At 42.0% G+C, this 14,154-nt stretch overlaps 1 protein-coding gene and 1 long non-coding RNA gene across 2 annotated transcripts in view; one reads left to right on the top strand and one right to left on the bottom strand.

Moving 5' to 3' along the window:
* Positions 1–984: 984 nt before the first annotated feature.
* Positions 985–10,172, top strand: LOC139764068 (uncharacterized). Its single transcript, XR_011716312.1, has 2 exons — positions 985–1,676; positions 9,918–10,172. It is a non-coding gene; the product is annotated as an uncharacterized lncRNA (long non-coding RNA).
* LOC139764067 (uncharacterized) overlaps positions 5,751–14,154 on the bottom strand; it is a 47,106-nt gene continuing 38,702 nt past the window's right edge. The window contains exons 3-4 of the mRNA XM_071690522.1: positions 12,732–12,829; positions 5,751–12,336 (exon numbers count right to left, since the gene is read on the bottom strand). Coding sequence (XP_071546623.1) covers positions 12,250–12,336; positions 12,732–12,829 — 185 coding nt within the window. The 3' untranslated portion in view covers positions 5,751–12,249. The remainder of the gene's footprint in view (positions 12,337–12,731; positions 12,830–14,154) is intronic.

Consider the following 14,154-nt stretch of genomic DNA (forward strand, 5'->3'; position numbering starts at 1 on the left):
GGAGGGAGTAAATGTGAGAGAAGGGGAAGTATGAGGGAGGAATGTGCAAGTGTAAGGTAGATAGAGAAGGGGAAGAAAGGATGGGGAAGTTACGAGGCAAAGGAGGGGGAAGTATGAGGTAAGGAAGGAGAGGGAAGTATAAGGCAAGGAAGGGGAAGTATGAGGGAGGAAGAAGGGGAAGTATGAGGTAGGAAGGAGGGGAAGTATAAGGCAGGGAAGGGGAAGTATGAGACAAGGAAGGAGGGGGAAGTATGAGGCAAGGAAGGAAAGGGAAGTATGAGTTAAGGAAGGAAGGGGAAGTATGAGGGAGGAGAGAGGGGGAAGTATGAGGCAAGGAAGGAGGGAAAGTAAGAGGGAGGAGAAAGTATGGGGCAAGGAAATGGGGAAGTATGAGGAAGGAGAGAGAGGAGGTATGAGGTAAGGAAGGAGGGAGAAGTATAAGGCAAGGAGGGAGGGTAATGTATGAGGCAAGGAAGGAGGGGCAAGTATTAGGGATGAGGGAGAGGGAAGTATGAGGCAAGGAAGGAGGGAGAAATATAAGGGAGGAAGGAGGGGAAAGTATGAGGCAAGGAAGGAGGGAAAAGTATGAGGCAAGGAAGGAGTAAAAGTATGAGCAAGGAAGGAGAGGGAAGTATGAGGCAAGGAAGGAGAGGGAAGTTTGACGAAGGAGAGAGAGGAAAGTATGAGGTAAGGAAGGAGGGGGAAGTATGAGGGAGGAAGGAGGGAGAAGTATGAGACAAGGAAGGAAGAAGTATGAGGGAGGAGGGAGAGGGAAGTATGAGGCAAGGAAGGAGGGGGAAATATGAGAGAGGAAGAAGGGGAAGTATGAAGCAAGAAGGAGGAGAAAGTATGAGGCAAGGGAAGAGGTGAAGTATTAGACAAGGAAGGAGGGGGAAGTATGAGGCAAGAAATGAGAGGGAAGTGTGAGGGGGGAGGGAGAGGGAAGTGTGAGGTAAAGAAGGAGGGGGAAGTATGAGGGAAAGAAGGAGGGGGAAGTATAAGGGAGGAGGGAGAGGGAAGTATGAACCAAGGAAGGAGGGGGAAGTATGAGGGAAGAGGGATAGGGAGGAATGGGTCAAAGAAGGAGGGAGAGGGAAGTATGAGACAAGGAAGGAGGGGAAGTATAAGGGAGCAGGGAGAAGGATGTATAAGGCAAAGAAGGAGGGGGAAGTATGAGGGAGAAAGGCGGGAAGGGAAGTATTAGATGACGAAGAGTTTAAGGTAGTCAAACCAATGTAATACACCCTATTCTGCTCTCTCAACCACACTTTTTTTTATTACCACACATCTTGGGTGCAGGTCATATAGTCCCACCCTCCGAGAGGTGAGCCAGTAACTGCCTGCCAACAACAACAAAGTCACAAAGAATCTTTAAAAAACTCCTCCACCCGAAGGCAGGAGCCAACAGGGTCCTCTCCAGCCGTGCCTTCTCCGCTCTCTGCGCCAACCATGCCACACCTCTCCCACGCCCCTGACGACCCGTGCCACGCCTCCCGGGACGAATAAACCACATGAGTAGTTCCCATGGCATCACCGGCCGCCACCGCCTAGTGACAGATGCCCCACCACCCTCCCCACCAAGGCTATCACCCTTGCCCCACCCGCTGCTATCTACACCCCCAGCGTGGTCTCGTCCCTGGGGGCCGCCTCAGGGATGACCTTGGTCAGGTTTGGAGGTGAGTGTCCTATAGTAATTCTCAGGCAGGTGAGCCATATGACTAACTCCCTCACCAGGTGCAAATGAGACGAAATGAAGGAGAACATGATGAGATATGGGTGTGTTGTGTCAGGGGTGGTGTGTCAGGGGTGTGAGTGATGCGTGTCAGGGGTGTGGATGTGGTGTGTCAGGGGTGTGAGTGATGCGTGTCAGGGGTGTGGGTGTGGTGTGTCAGGGGTGTGAGTGATGCTTGTCAGGGGTGTGGATGTGGTGTGTCAGGGGTGTGAGTGATGCGTGTCAGGGGTGTGGATGTGGTGTGTCAGAGGTGTGAGTGATGCGTGTCAGGGGTGTGGATGTGGTGTGTCAGGGGTGTGAGTGATGCATGTCAGGGGTGTGGATGTGGTGTGTTAGGGGTGTGGATGTGGTGTGTCAAGGGTGTGAGTGATGCATGTCAGGTGTGTGGAAGTGGTGTGTTAGGGGTGTGGATGTGGTGTGTCAAGGGTGTGAGTGATGCATGTCAGGTGTGTGGAAGTGGTGTGTCAGGGGTGTGAGTGATGCGTGTCAGAGGTGTGAGTGATGCGTGTCAGGGGTGTGGAAGTGGTGTCAGGGGTGTGAGTGATGCATGTCAGGGGTGTGGATGTGGTGTGTCAGGAGTGTGAGTGATGCGTGTCAGGGGGTGTAGATGTGGTGGTGTCAGGAGTGTCAGTGATGCGTGTCAGGGGTGTGGATGTGGTGTGTCAGGGGTCAGGGGTGTGGATGTGGTGTGTCAGGGGTGTGAGTGATGCGTGTCAGGGGTGTAGAAGTGGTATTCAGAGGTGTGAGTGATGCGTGTCAGGGGTGTGGATGTGGTGTGTCCGGGGTGTGAGTGATGCGTGTCAGGGGTGTGGATGTGGTGTGTCAGGAGTGTGAATGATGCGTGTCAGGGGTGTGGAAGTGGTGTGTCAGGGGTGTGAGTGATGCGTGTCAGAGGTGTGGGTGTGGTGTGTCAGGGGTGTGAGTGATGCGTGTCAGGGGTGTGGAAGTGGTGTGTCAGGGGTGTGAGTGATGCGTGTCAGGAGTGTGGATAAGGTGTGAGTGATGCGGTGTAAGGGGTGTGGATTTGGTGTGTCAGTGGTGTGAGTGATGCGTGTCAGGGGTGTGGATGTGGTGTGTCAGGGGTGAGTGATGCGTGTCAGGGGTGTGGATGTGATGTGGTGTGTCAGGGTTGAGTGATGCGTGTCAGGGGTGTGGATGTGGTGTGTCAGGGGTGTGAGTGATGCGTGTCAGGAGTGTGGAAGTGGTGTGTCGGGGGTGTGAGTGATACGTGTCAGGGGTGTGGATGTGGTGTGTCAGGGGTATGAGTGATGCGTGTCAGGGGTGTGGAAGTAGTGTGTCAGGGGTGTGAGTGATGCGTGTCAGGGGTGTAGATGTGGTGTGTCGGGGTGAGTGATGCGTGTCAGGGGTGTGGATGTGGTGTGTCAGGGGTAAGGAAGTGGTGTGTCAGGGTGTAGGTGATGCGTGTCAGGAGTGTGGATGTGGTGTGTCAGGGGGTGAGTGATGCGTGTCAGGGTTGTGGATGTGGTGTGTCAGGGGTGTGAGTGATGCATGTCAGGGGTGTGGATGTGGTGTGTTAGGGGTGTGGATGTGGTGTGTCAAGGGTGTGAGTGATGCATGTCAGGTGTGTGGAAGTGGTGTGTCAGGGGTGTGAGTGATGCGTGTCAGAGGTGTGAGTGATGCGTGTCAGGGGTGTGGAAGTGGTGTCAGGGGTGTGAGTGATGCATGTCAGGGGTGTGGATGTGGTGTGTCAGGGGTGTGAGTGATGCGTGTCAGGAGTGTGGAAGTGGTGTGTCGGGGGTGTGAGTGATACGTGTCAGGGGTGTGGATGTGGTGTGTCAGGGGTATGAGTGATGCGTGTCAGGGGTGTGGAAGTAGTGTGTCAGGGGTGTGAGTGATGCGTGTCAGGGGTGTAGATGTGGTGTGTCGGGGTGAGTGATGCGTGTCAGGGGTGTGGATGTGGTGTGTCAGGGGTAAGGAAGTGGTGTGTCAGGGTGTAGGTGATGCGTGTCAGGAGTGTGGATGTGGTGTGTCAGGGGGTGAGTGATGCGTGTCAGGGTTGTGGATGTGGTGTGTCAGGGGTGTGAGTGATGCATGTCAGGGGTGTGGATGTGGTGTGTTAGGGGTGTGGATGTGGTGTGTCAAGGGTGTGAGTGATGCATGTCAGGTGTGTGGAAGTGGTGTGTCAGGGGTGTGAGTGATGCGTGTCAGAGGTGTGAGTGATGCGTGTCAGGGGTGTGGAAGTGGTGTCAGGGGTGTGAGTGATGCATGTCAGGGGTGTGGATGTGGTGTGTCAGGGGTGTGAGTGATGCGTGTCAGGGGTGTGGAAGTGGTGTGTCAGAGGTGTGAGTGATGCGTGTCAGGGGTGTGGATGTGGTGTGTCAGGGGTGAGTGATGCGTGTCAGGGGGTGTGGATGTGGTGTGTCAGGGGTGTGACTGATGTGTGTCAGGGGTGTAAGTGATGTGTCAGGGGTATGGGTAAGATGTGTCAGGGTTATGGGTGAGGTTTGTGTCAGGGGTGTGGATGTGATGTGTCAAGGGTTTAGGTGATGTGTGTCAGGGTTGTGGGAATGGTGTGTTAGGGATATGGATGTGGTGTGTCAGGGGTATGCGTAATATGAATTCTAGTTATCACAAAGATGACTTAATCAATAAATAGCATTCACAGCCTTAAACGTAGATCATTGCAGTGCCTATTAAATTTGGGAACTGCTCTGGAAACTTCACTTGTTACTGTGTTTGTATTACAAACATCTTCATTATCCAGAGAATGTGGATCAGATAAGGGAAAAATAGCTTGCAGTGTCTTTCATTACAAGAAATATCTCCCTTCTTTATTTTGAACCCCAGACTATTTCATTTGTGTTAAAAACTCAAAAGCCTCACCATTTTTTGATGCATTCTCTATAATATGCGAAGGAAGAATACATCTAGTGCGAGAAACATATTTCATTTGTTTTATAGCTTCACATTTCTGAAGTAGTTTACTTACTCTGGCCTTGTATTTATCAAGAAGTTCCTTGGCCTTGGGAGATGTTGAGACATGATACAAAGTCCATCTGTAATATTGAGAACTTTTTTTTCAAGGTCACTGTAAAGCTTCTGCAGGTTTCAAGGTAATTTTATATACTAAAATAAATAAACTTTTCATGATGATAAAACAACTAAAGTTCTTTACGTGTAGTAGGCTTGAAAAATTATTGCTCATGTGTCAGAGTATGGACTCTTTTTTTTTTTCATTTTCTGGGGTATGGGTCTGATTTGTCAGCGGTATGGATTTTGTTTGAGTTGGGGCTGTGGATAATGTGTTTCAAGGATGAGGGTGTGGTATGTCAGGGAAGTATGTTTATTGTTTGGCAGTGGAGTTTGTCAGAGATGAGGTAATGGAGTGTCAGGGATGTGGGATTAAAGTTTATCAAGGTATGGGTTTGGTGTCAAGGATGTTTATGTGTCCAGGGTGCCAGTGGTGTTTGTCAAAGGTACAGGTGTGGTGTGTATCAGAAATATTAGTGTAGGGTGGGTCGTAATATGGATATCGTGTGTAGTGGGTTGGGGTATAGATGTCATGTGTGTAGCATATCACAGGTTTGTTTTAGGGGTATGGCTCTGTTGTATTTGAGTTGTAGGAGTGGTGTGTGTGTGTTATAAAGGGGACTACATATTTCTAAGCAGCAACGAGGCTTAATCACCTCGGAGGAACCATTCTTTTTTTTTTTTTTAAACTGGAGGCCAAGTTATGGACAAAAGTCCACATTAAGGCCAGGCCTTAACTGAAATGTAAAGAGGGTAATAAAAGTGAAAATGAGAGAAAAGGGAAAGTATTTACGAATTTAAGTAAGTTAAAATCCCGTTTCTTAAAATATGCCACACGTGTAGCTTTGGGAAGACATGATTAGGTAGAGAGTGTAACCCTAGAGGCAAATTGTGTAATCTTTGGTTTAGTAAAAATACATACAGATCATGTATTAGATTTTGGCTTCTTAGTCTTTCTAAATTCACTAATACTGGCATGATACATAGAAAGATTTTACTAGAGACAGCTTGAAATAAAATAAGCAGATATATTCCATACTTTATTACATCTATCCCAGCATTCATTTTGGAATAAATATATCTTTTACAAAGTCACTCTTTATTGATGAACCATTAGTAACTAGAGACATTCTTGACAATATATACAAATATGACCAATACATCTGCAAAATGTTTGGATACGAAAGCCCAATTCTATTTTCCACCTTCAAAAAGTACAAAAAAGTTATAAAAAAATGGGTTGCGATTCCTAACAGCATTTGGTTCTGTTGAAACCTTTTCAAGTCTTGCCTTGAACTTGGTTTTACTTAAAAAAATAATCTGTCATTCTACCAAATTCTGGCACTGATTGAACACATAACTATGAGTTGCACAAAGATCATTAAACTATGTACTTTTAATCATACTGCCTCCAAAAATCAAATAAATAAAATTTTTCTAAAAAAATATCAGTAATGAAAATTGCTAACTCTATAAGAGAAAAGATTGATAGGTTATTTCATTATGTGCTGCATTGAAAACAAAGGTCATTAACCGCCTATAGGAAGTATAATTCATATATGCATCCAATTAAAATTTTGTTTAGCACCATAATCTTTACATACTTAAGGTATCCAATTTCGACCATTAGAATGAATACCAGTTAAAGGAATTTTGCTGATTTTCACAGGTAATCATTAAATTCTTTTACACAGATAAGGCATTTACATTGCACAAGGAACAAGACTTTACTTCCAATCTAATCAAAAAAGTGTCGACAGCTTGAACATCCACTGTCAGCAAATCAACTAGCAAATGTGCAACACAATGAGAATGTGGTCATAAATGCCTCTTATTATCAAACTAACTATGAAATTTGCTGAACAGTCCAAATCAGAGAATATGTTGGACTGCCTTCTGGATGCATTGTTCAGCCTCTCTTAACACAGCCTTTAGGTACCAGCATTGAGTAAAACTTCTACTTGTGGATCATACGAACAGCCTACCATAAGTTCTAACAGCAATGCACTCAAATGCTCTTCAAGTATATATATATATATATATATATATATGGTTTGATCAAGTAAGTAACGTAAGGGTAAGAGAGATGTGTGGAAATAAAAAGAGCGTGGTTGAGAGAGCAGAAGAGGGTGTTTTGAAATGGTTTGGGCACATGGAGAGAATGAGTGAGGAAAGATTGACCAAGAGGATATATGTGTCGGAGGTGGAGGGAACGAGGAGAAGTGCGAGACCAAACTGGAGGTGGAAAGATGGAGTGAAAAAGATTTTGTGTGATCATGGCCTGAACATGCAGGAGGGTGAAAGGAGGGCAAGGAATAGAGTGAATTGGATCGATGTGGTATACCGGGGTTGACGTGCTGTCAGTGGATTGAATCAGGGCATGTGAAGCGTCTGGGGTAAACCATGGAAAGCTGTGTAGGTATGTATATTTGCGTGTGTGGACGTGTGTATGTACATGTGTATGGGGGGGGTCGGGCCATTTCTTTCGTCTGTTTCCTTGCGCTACCTCGCAAACGCGGGAGACAGCGACAAAGTATAAAAAAAAAAAAAAAAAAAAAAATATATATATATATATATATATATATATAGATAGATATATATATATATCTTTTCTTTCTTTCAAACTATTCGCCATAGGTATAAGGTGTTTGCTTTGAAAAATGTATGTGAGAAATACTTAGAAAAGCAAATGGATTTGTATGTAGCATTTATGGATCTGGAGAAGGCATATGATAGAGTTGATAGAGATGCTCTGTGGAAGGTACTAAGAATATATGTTGTGGGAGGCAAGTTTTTAGAAGCAGTGAAAAATTTTTATCGAGGATGTAAGGCATGTGTACGTGTAGGAAGAGAGGAAAGTGACTGGTTCTCAGTGAATGTAGGTTTGCAGCATTGGTGTGTGATGTCTCCATGGTTGTTTGATTTGTTTATGGATGGGGTTGTTAGGGAGGTGAATGCAAGAGTTTTGGAAAGAGGGGCAAGTATGCAGTCTGTTGTGGATGAGAGAGCTTGGGAAGTGAGTCAGTTGTTGTTCGCTGATGATACAGAGCTGGTGGCTGATTCATGTGAGAAACTGCAGAAGCTGGTGACTGATTTTGGTAAAGTGTGTGAAAGAAGAAAGTTAAAAGTAAATGTGAATAAGAGCAAGGTTATTAGGAACAGTAGGGGTGAGGGTCAAGTTAATTGGGGGGTAAGTTTGAATGGAGAAAAATTAGAGGAAGCAAAGTGTTTTAGATATCTGGGAGTGGATCTGGTAGCGCATGGAACCATGGAAGCGGAAGTGAATCATAGGGTGGGGGAGGGGGCAAAAATCCTGGGAGCGTTGAAGAATGTTTGGAAGTCGAGAACATTATCTCGGAAAGCAAAAATGGGTATGTTTGAAGGAATAGTGGTTCCAACAATGTTGTATGGTTGTGAGGTGTGGGCTATGGATAGAGTTGTTCGCAGGAGGGTGGATGTGCTGGAAATGAGATGTTTGAGGACAATATGTGGTGTGAGGTGGTTTGATCGAATAAGTAATGTAAGGGTAAGAGAGATGTGTGGAAATAAAAAGAGTGTGGTGGAGAGAGCAGAAGAGGGTGTTTTGAAATGGTTTGGTCACATGGAGAGAATGAGTGAGGAAAGATTGACCATTTCAAAACACCCTCTTCTGCTCTCTCAACCACGCTCTTTTTATTTTCACACATCTCTCTTACCCTTACATTACTTACTCGATCAAACCACCTCACACCACACATTGTCCTCAAACATCTCATTTCCAGCACATCCACCCTCCTGCGCACAACTCTATCCATAGCCCACACCTCGCAACCATACGACATTGTTGGAACCACTATTCCTTCAAACATACCCATTTTTGCTTTCCGAGATAATGTTCTCGACTTCCACACACACACACACACACACACACATATATATATATATATATATATATATATATATATATATATATATATATCTTTTCTTTTAAACTATTCGCCATTTCCTGCGTCAGCGAGGTAGCGTTAAGAACAGAGGACTGGGCCTTTTTTGGAATATCCTCACCTGGCCCCCTCTGTTCCTTCTTTTGGAAAATTAAAAAAAAACGAGAGGGGGGGGATTTCCAGCCCCCCACTCCCTCCCCTTTTAGTCGCCTTCTACGACACGCAGGGAATACGTGGGAAGTATTAATCCCCTATCCCCAATGTCCAAACCACTTCACAATACCCTCATCAACCCTCTTAACCATACTCTTCCTATACCAATACCCTCAAACCACCCTTTCTCCATCATTTCTTAATCAACCCTACTTATGCTAAACATTGCCCTCACACACTTAATCTCCAGCATGTTCTTTCTCTTCCATACTTTATCTAGAACCCATGCCTCAAATCCATACAATGCCACTGGGACAACTATACCATAAAAAATGCTCATCTTTGCCCTCACAGATAGTGACCTCTTTCATAATTTTCCTTGATGCACCCATGACCTACACCCTCTCACCCACCCTAAGGCTCACTTCAGCTCCCATGGTTCTATTTGCTGCCATGCCCACTCCTAGATATCTACACACTTCACTACCTTGAAGTTCACTGCATTCAAACTCACACCCCTACTAACCAGTCTCTTTGCACGGCTAAACCTAATATCTTTGCTGGCAGGGTTGGGGGCTTAGAAATGGAGGTAATTACTACTTACTGATGATGCAAGGCTGGTCACAGATTCAAGTGAGAAATAACAGTTGATTTTGGAGTTTAGGAGAGTGTGATATATATTTCTTTCTTTCATACTATTTGCCATTTCCCGCCTCAGCGAGGTAGCGTTAAGAACAGAGGACTGGGTCTCTGAGGGAATATCCTCACCCAGCCCCCTTCTCTGTTCCTTCCTTTGGAGAAAAAATGAAAAAAAAAAATTTATGTATATTTTTCTTTTTTTCCTTTCAAACTATTCGCCATTTCCCGCATTAGCGAGGTAGCATTAAGAACAGAGGACTGGGACCTTTAAGGGAATATCCTCACCTGACCCCCCTTTCTGTTCCTTCTTTTGGAAAATTATATATATATATATATATATATATATATATATATATATATATATATATATATATATATATATATATATATATATATATAATATTGGGCCTCAGGTATAATAATTATAAATATCATTACCCTAGGACCTATTTCTATGAAAAAATCCTTCTGTTCCCCAGAACCTCTTTCTGAAGACTCATGCAGTTCAAGGCTGCACTACTTCCAGTAGCAGGGAAATGCAGACTCCTTTGGAATGAAAAGTTCTCTGACGGACTGTACTCCCAATGATACAGCCCTCCCAGTGCCTCATGGTGTGACCTTGAGCAGTTGGAGTCTGGTAACACCTAAATATACATATATATATATATATATATATATATATATATATATATATATATATATATATATATATATATATATATATATATATATATCATAACAGATCTGAAGCAAGCATTCACCCAAAAAAGTCCTTGGAATAGATTATGCAAATTAATTTGGATTTCTAGCAATAGGTCATCAGAGCTTCTAGTTCTGACATTCAGATTTGTATCTGATTTTTATGAAAACAAATTTGAATTTCAATATTGATGAGTTTAAAGAGTTAACCTGTTCTATGATCATGCAGCTTTCTTTCTTATCACTATAAAGCTGTTTGTGATAAATAATTAACATATTCTCAACTTTAAAGCTACTAAGAATTTTCATCAAATTAAGACATGCAATAATCAATAGTGTAACTTAACTTTTAGCTTAAATATACACTATTATTACCTGGTTCACTTGATCATACTTGACAAGAAGTGATTTGTGATTGGCATGGCTTATCTGTTGTTTAACTTTTAGCTTAAATATAAACTACTTTTACTTGGTTCACTTGATCATACTTAACAAGAAATGATTTGTGATTGGCATGGCTTATCTGTTGTTTAACTTTAAAAATGTCATTTCAGTTATCAGGAAAGCTATTAAAGTCAGTGAACGAACACAAAGTATGCTTTTATGCATCATTCATTTTGACCATTAATTGAGCTTCCAAGAATTTAACTACTACAATAATTAAGAACTTACAGAACAATATTGTACATGAAAATCATATATTAAGTATGCACATTAATTCCATAAAATCATATCACCCAATGCGCCTTATCATGAAATGATGCTATCCTGGGATGAACCTTGGTATCAACTGTAGTGTGTGCAATTCTCACATAATATTCTTTTGATTAGTTTTAGATTGCAAAACTAATCTCAAATCAGTGTTGCATAGAAAAAATGTGCATAATCCTGTAGCTTCTACAAGCGCTACCAGCATGGTGTAGAAGCATATCAGCTTCATGACTGTCAGCTTTTCCTGTGAAATTCTCAAATAACAGTTTACAGTATAACTATATAAAAAACTTAAGTTTTATCTCAATTTTCTGATTAATACAACTAGTTATCAACAGTAATCCTCATCAAAAAGATGTATATACGCCAGAAACATCTCATACATACACAGGCAGCCTCTCACCAAAATACTGAAAAAAAAAAAAAAAACAGTATGGACACAGACATTGGACATTATCAACAATAAGATGCTATCATAATACTAGAACAGCAAAAGTCTCTTAATAAAAAATATATATTAAATATAACAGCATTTCACTATTACTGTACTCTCATTTTTTTAAACTATCAGTGAGAGCTAAGGAATATAAACTTATCAAGAGAGCTCGTAAATATAGACCTCCATCAGTAGGACTATGACAGCTGGTCTTACACATCAAAATGGAGTAAATATTCTGATCAAGGTTGTGAATAAAAAGATGTGCACATGCACACAAACAAAAGCTTTCCAAATACACATTGTAAAATGCTAATGACCAAAAGGCATATTTCACACCATCTGCACATTTGATTGAGCATAGTGGGAAGTTTCAACATCCTAGTTTAACATGTACCAAACATGAATATCACCTGCACAATTAAAAAAATAAGCCTCTTCAGATTTTTGGCAGCTGGTTTTATAAATTTTCTGAATAACAACAGTGCAAGTATATATATATATATATATATATATATATATATATATATATATATATATATATATATATATATATACATATATATATATTATCTGTTGTTAAAGCATAAATTTTATTCTTTCTAAAACTTTTCATCAAGATTTCTATCCCTTATAAATTGTTATTAAAAAGATCTATAAACTAAGTACTTATGTGCATCATGCAGTATTCTGTAAGGCCAAGTGCTCTCAAAACCTGTGCCATTATTTTCCTGTCCCTTCAATCAAAATAAAATCCATTATATCTTTTCCTCTTTTTCACTTTTCTAAGTTCACCATCACAATATCAAACTTTTAATTACTGTTCCATCCATTTTACATTACTGTACTTCCACCTTCACATGAAGATCCTTGGATGGCTTCACAATACTTGTCTACTGAATCTTGCTTTCCCCTCTCCATTTATCATAGAATTTGGTTATCCTGCTCCACCCAATATCACCTCTTCAAGACTGGCCTCTAGAGTCTTCTTGTTCCTCCCCCTGGTTGCTGTCGTCCTTCAGATGGAGAACATTTTTTAATTTGTCCATTACCTGCAAGATTAATAAAAGTAAGAAATAAATTCTACAGCACACACAATAACTTTAGTAACAATCTCTCAAATAGACAAACCCAATGAAAATTTATCATTATTGTGCTATACATATAGTTTATGTATGTTTAGCAAATCCAGTCAGTCTGATAGAAGTTGCAAATATCTACTGTCACTCTAAGTCATCGTGATCATCAGAGAAACATAAGCATGATTCGAAAAAGATATTTGGGGAGTTAGTGTGCAAACTGACAGATGGTGGATATTTGGGGAGTTAGTGTGCAAACTGACAGATGGTGGATAAAGAAAAAGTCTAAATGCTTAAAATATAAGATATTCTGATCCCCTTTCTATCCTATATTTTCTCCTGTCACCATCCTGCTTACATATACACACCTTACTGTGGAATTTTGTGAGTGAAAGAGACGAAGGACTCTTGGTAGGACCGCTTGTTGTATTTGAGGATGGTGGGCTCTTGGGAGGGCTGGTGGTCCCTGAGAACAACAGAACAGGCTGTTATCAAACTCTCCATACATTCTCTACCATGAGGTCCAATAACATGCATACAGGAGATATTCTAAGACTACATGCCATAAAAATGTTTCCTCATGGAGAGGAAAAGAGTGGGAGAATGGCTGGAAATTCTCCCTCCAGTATTACTTTCCAAAAGAAAAAACAGGAGCCAAGAGAGTATTTTTCTCCTCTGACATCTATTCACCTGTTGCTGACAGTACCTCACTCATAAGAAAATAGCAAACCTATCTATCTATAATTACCAGAGGACCAAATTTTATGAAAGAATCCTGGTGTTACCCAGGACCTTTCTAAATGCTCCTGGAGCTCAAAGCAGTACTACTTCCAGTAACAGGAAAATGTTGACTTCTTCAGGTTGAGAAATTCTTTAAAGAGAGCATACTCATAATGATACAGCCTCTCCAAATGTGACTTTTCACTCGTGGTGTACTCTCGGGCAGGATGAGTCTAGTTACACTGCAAGTGGAATATCACCTTTGGCAAATCTTTTTCAAAGGGAGTAGTCCTGTCAGAGATTTTCACACTCCAAGGAAGTCAACATTCCCCTGCTACTGGAAATAGTGCTGCACAAGACTTTATGGAGGTCCTGGTAATGCCAGGACTCTTCCACAGAAACTTATTCTGCAGTAATTATGTGTGTCTGTTACAATACTCTGTTGCTTAAAGTTACACCGTGAGTGAAAATTCACCTTCATCAAGTACAGTTTCAACAAAGAACTTTTCACTTCAAGTAGTGCCACCTTGATCTTCTTTGGATCAAGGTGGCACTACTTGAAGTGAAAAGTTCTTTGTTGAAACTGTACTTGATGAAGGTGAATTTTCACTCACGGTGTAACCTCAATGTACACATATATATACACACACAGACATATACATATGTACACATGTACATAATTCATACTGTCTGCCTTTATTTATTCCCATCCCCACCTTGCCACACATGGAATAACAACCCCGCTCCCCCCTCATGTGTGCGAGGTAGCCTGGTGATAGAGGAGAACGAATACTTCCCACGTATTCCCTGCGTGTCGTAAAAGGCGACTAAAAGGGAGGGAGTAGGGGGCTGGAAATCCTCCCCTCTCGTTCTTTTTTAATTTTCCAAAAGAAGGAAGAGAGAACAGGGCCAGGTGAGGATGTTCCCTCAAAGGCCCACTCCTCTGTTCTTAATGCTACCTTGCTAATAAAGGAATTGACAAATAGTATGAAACAAAAGATGGAGTGAAAAAGATTTTGAGTGATCGGGGCCTGAACATGCAGGGAGGTGAAAGGGGTGCAAGCAATAGAG

This window comes from Panulirus ornatus, chromosome 48, assembly GCF_036320965.1.
Source record: "Panulirus ornatus isolate Po-2019 chromosome 48, ASM3632096v1, whole genome shotgun sequence".
Lineage (NCBI taxonomy): Eukaryota > Metazoa > Arthropoda > Malacostraca > Decapoda > Palinuridae > Panulirus > Panulirus ornatus.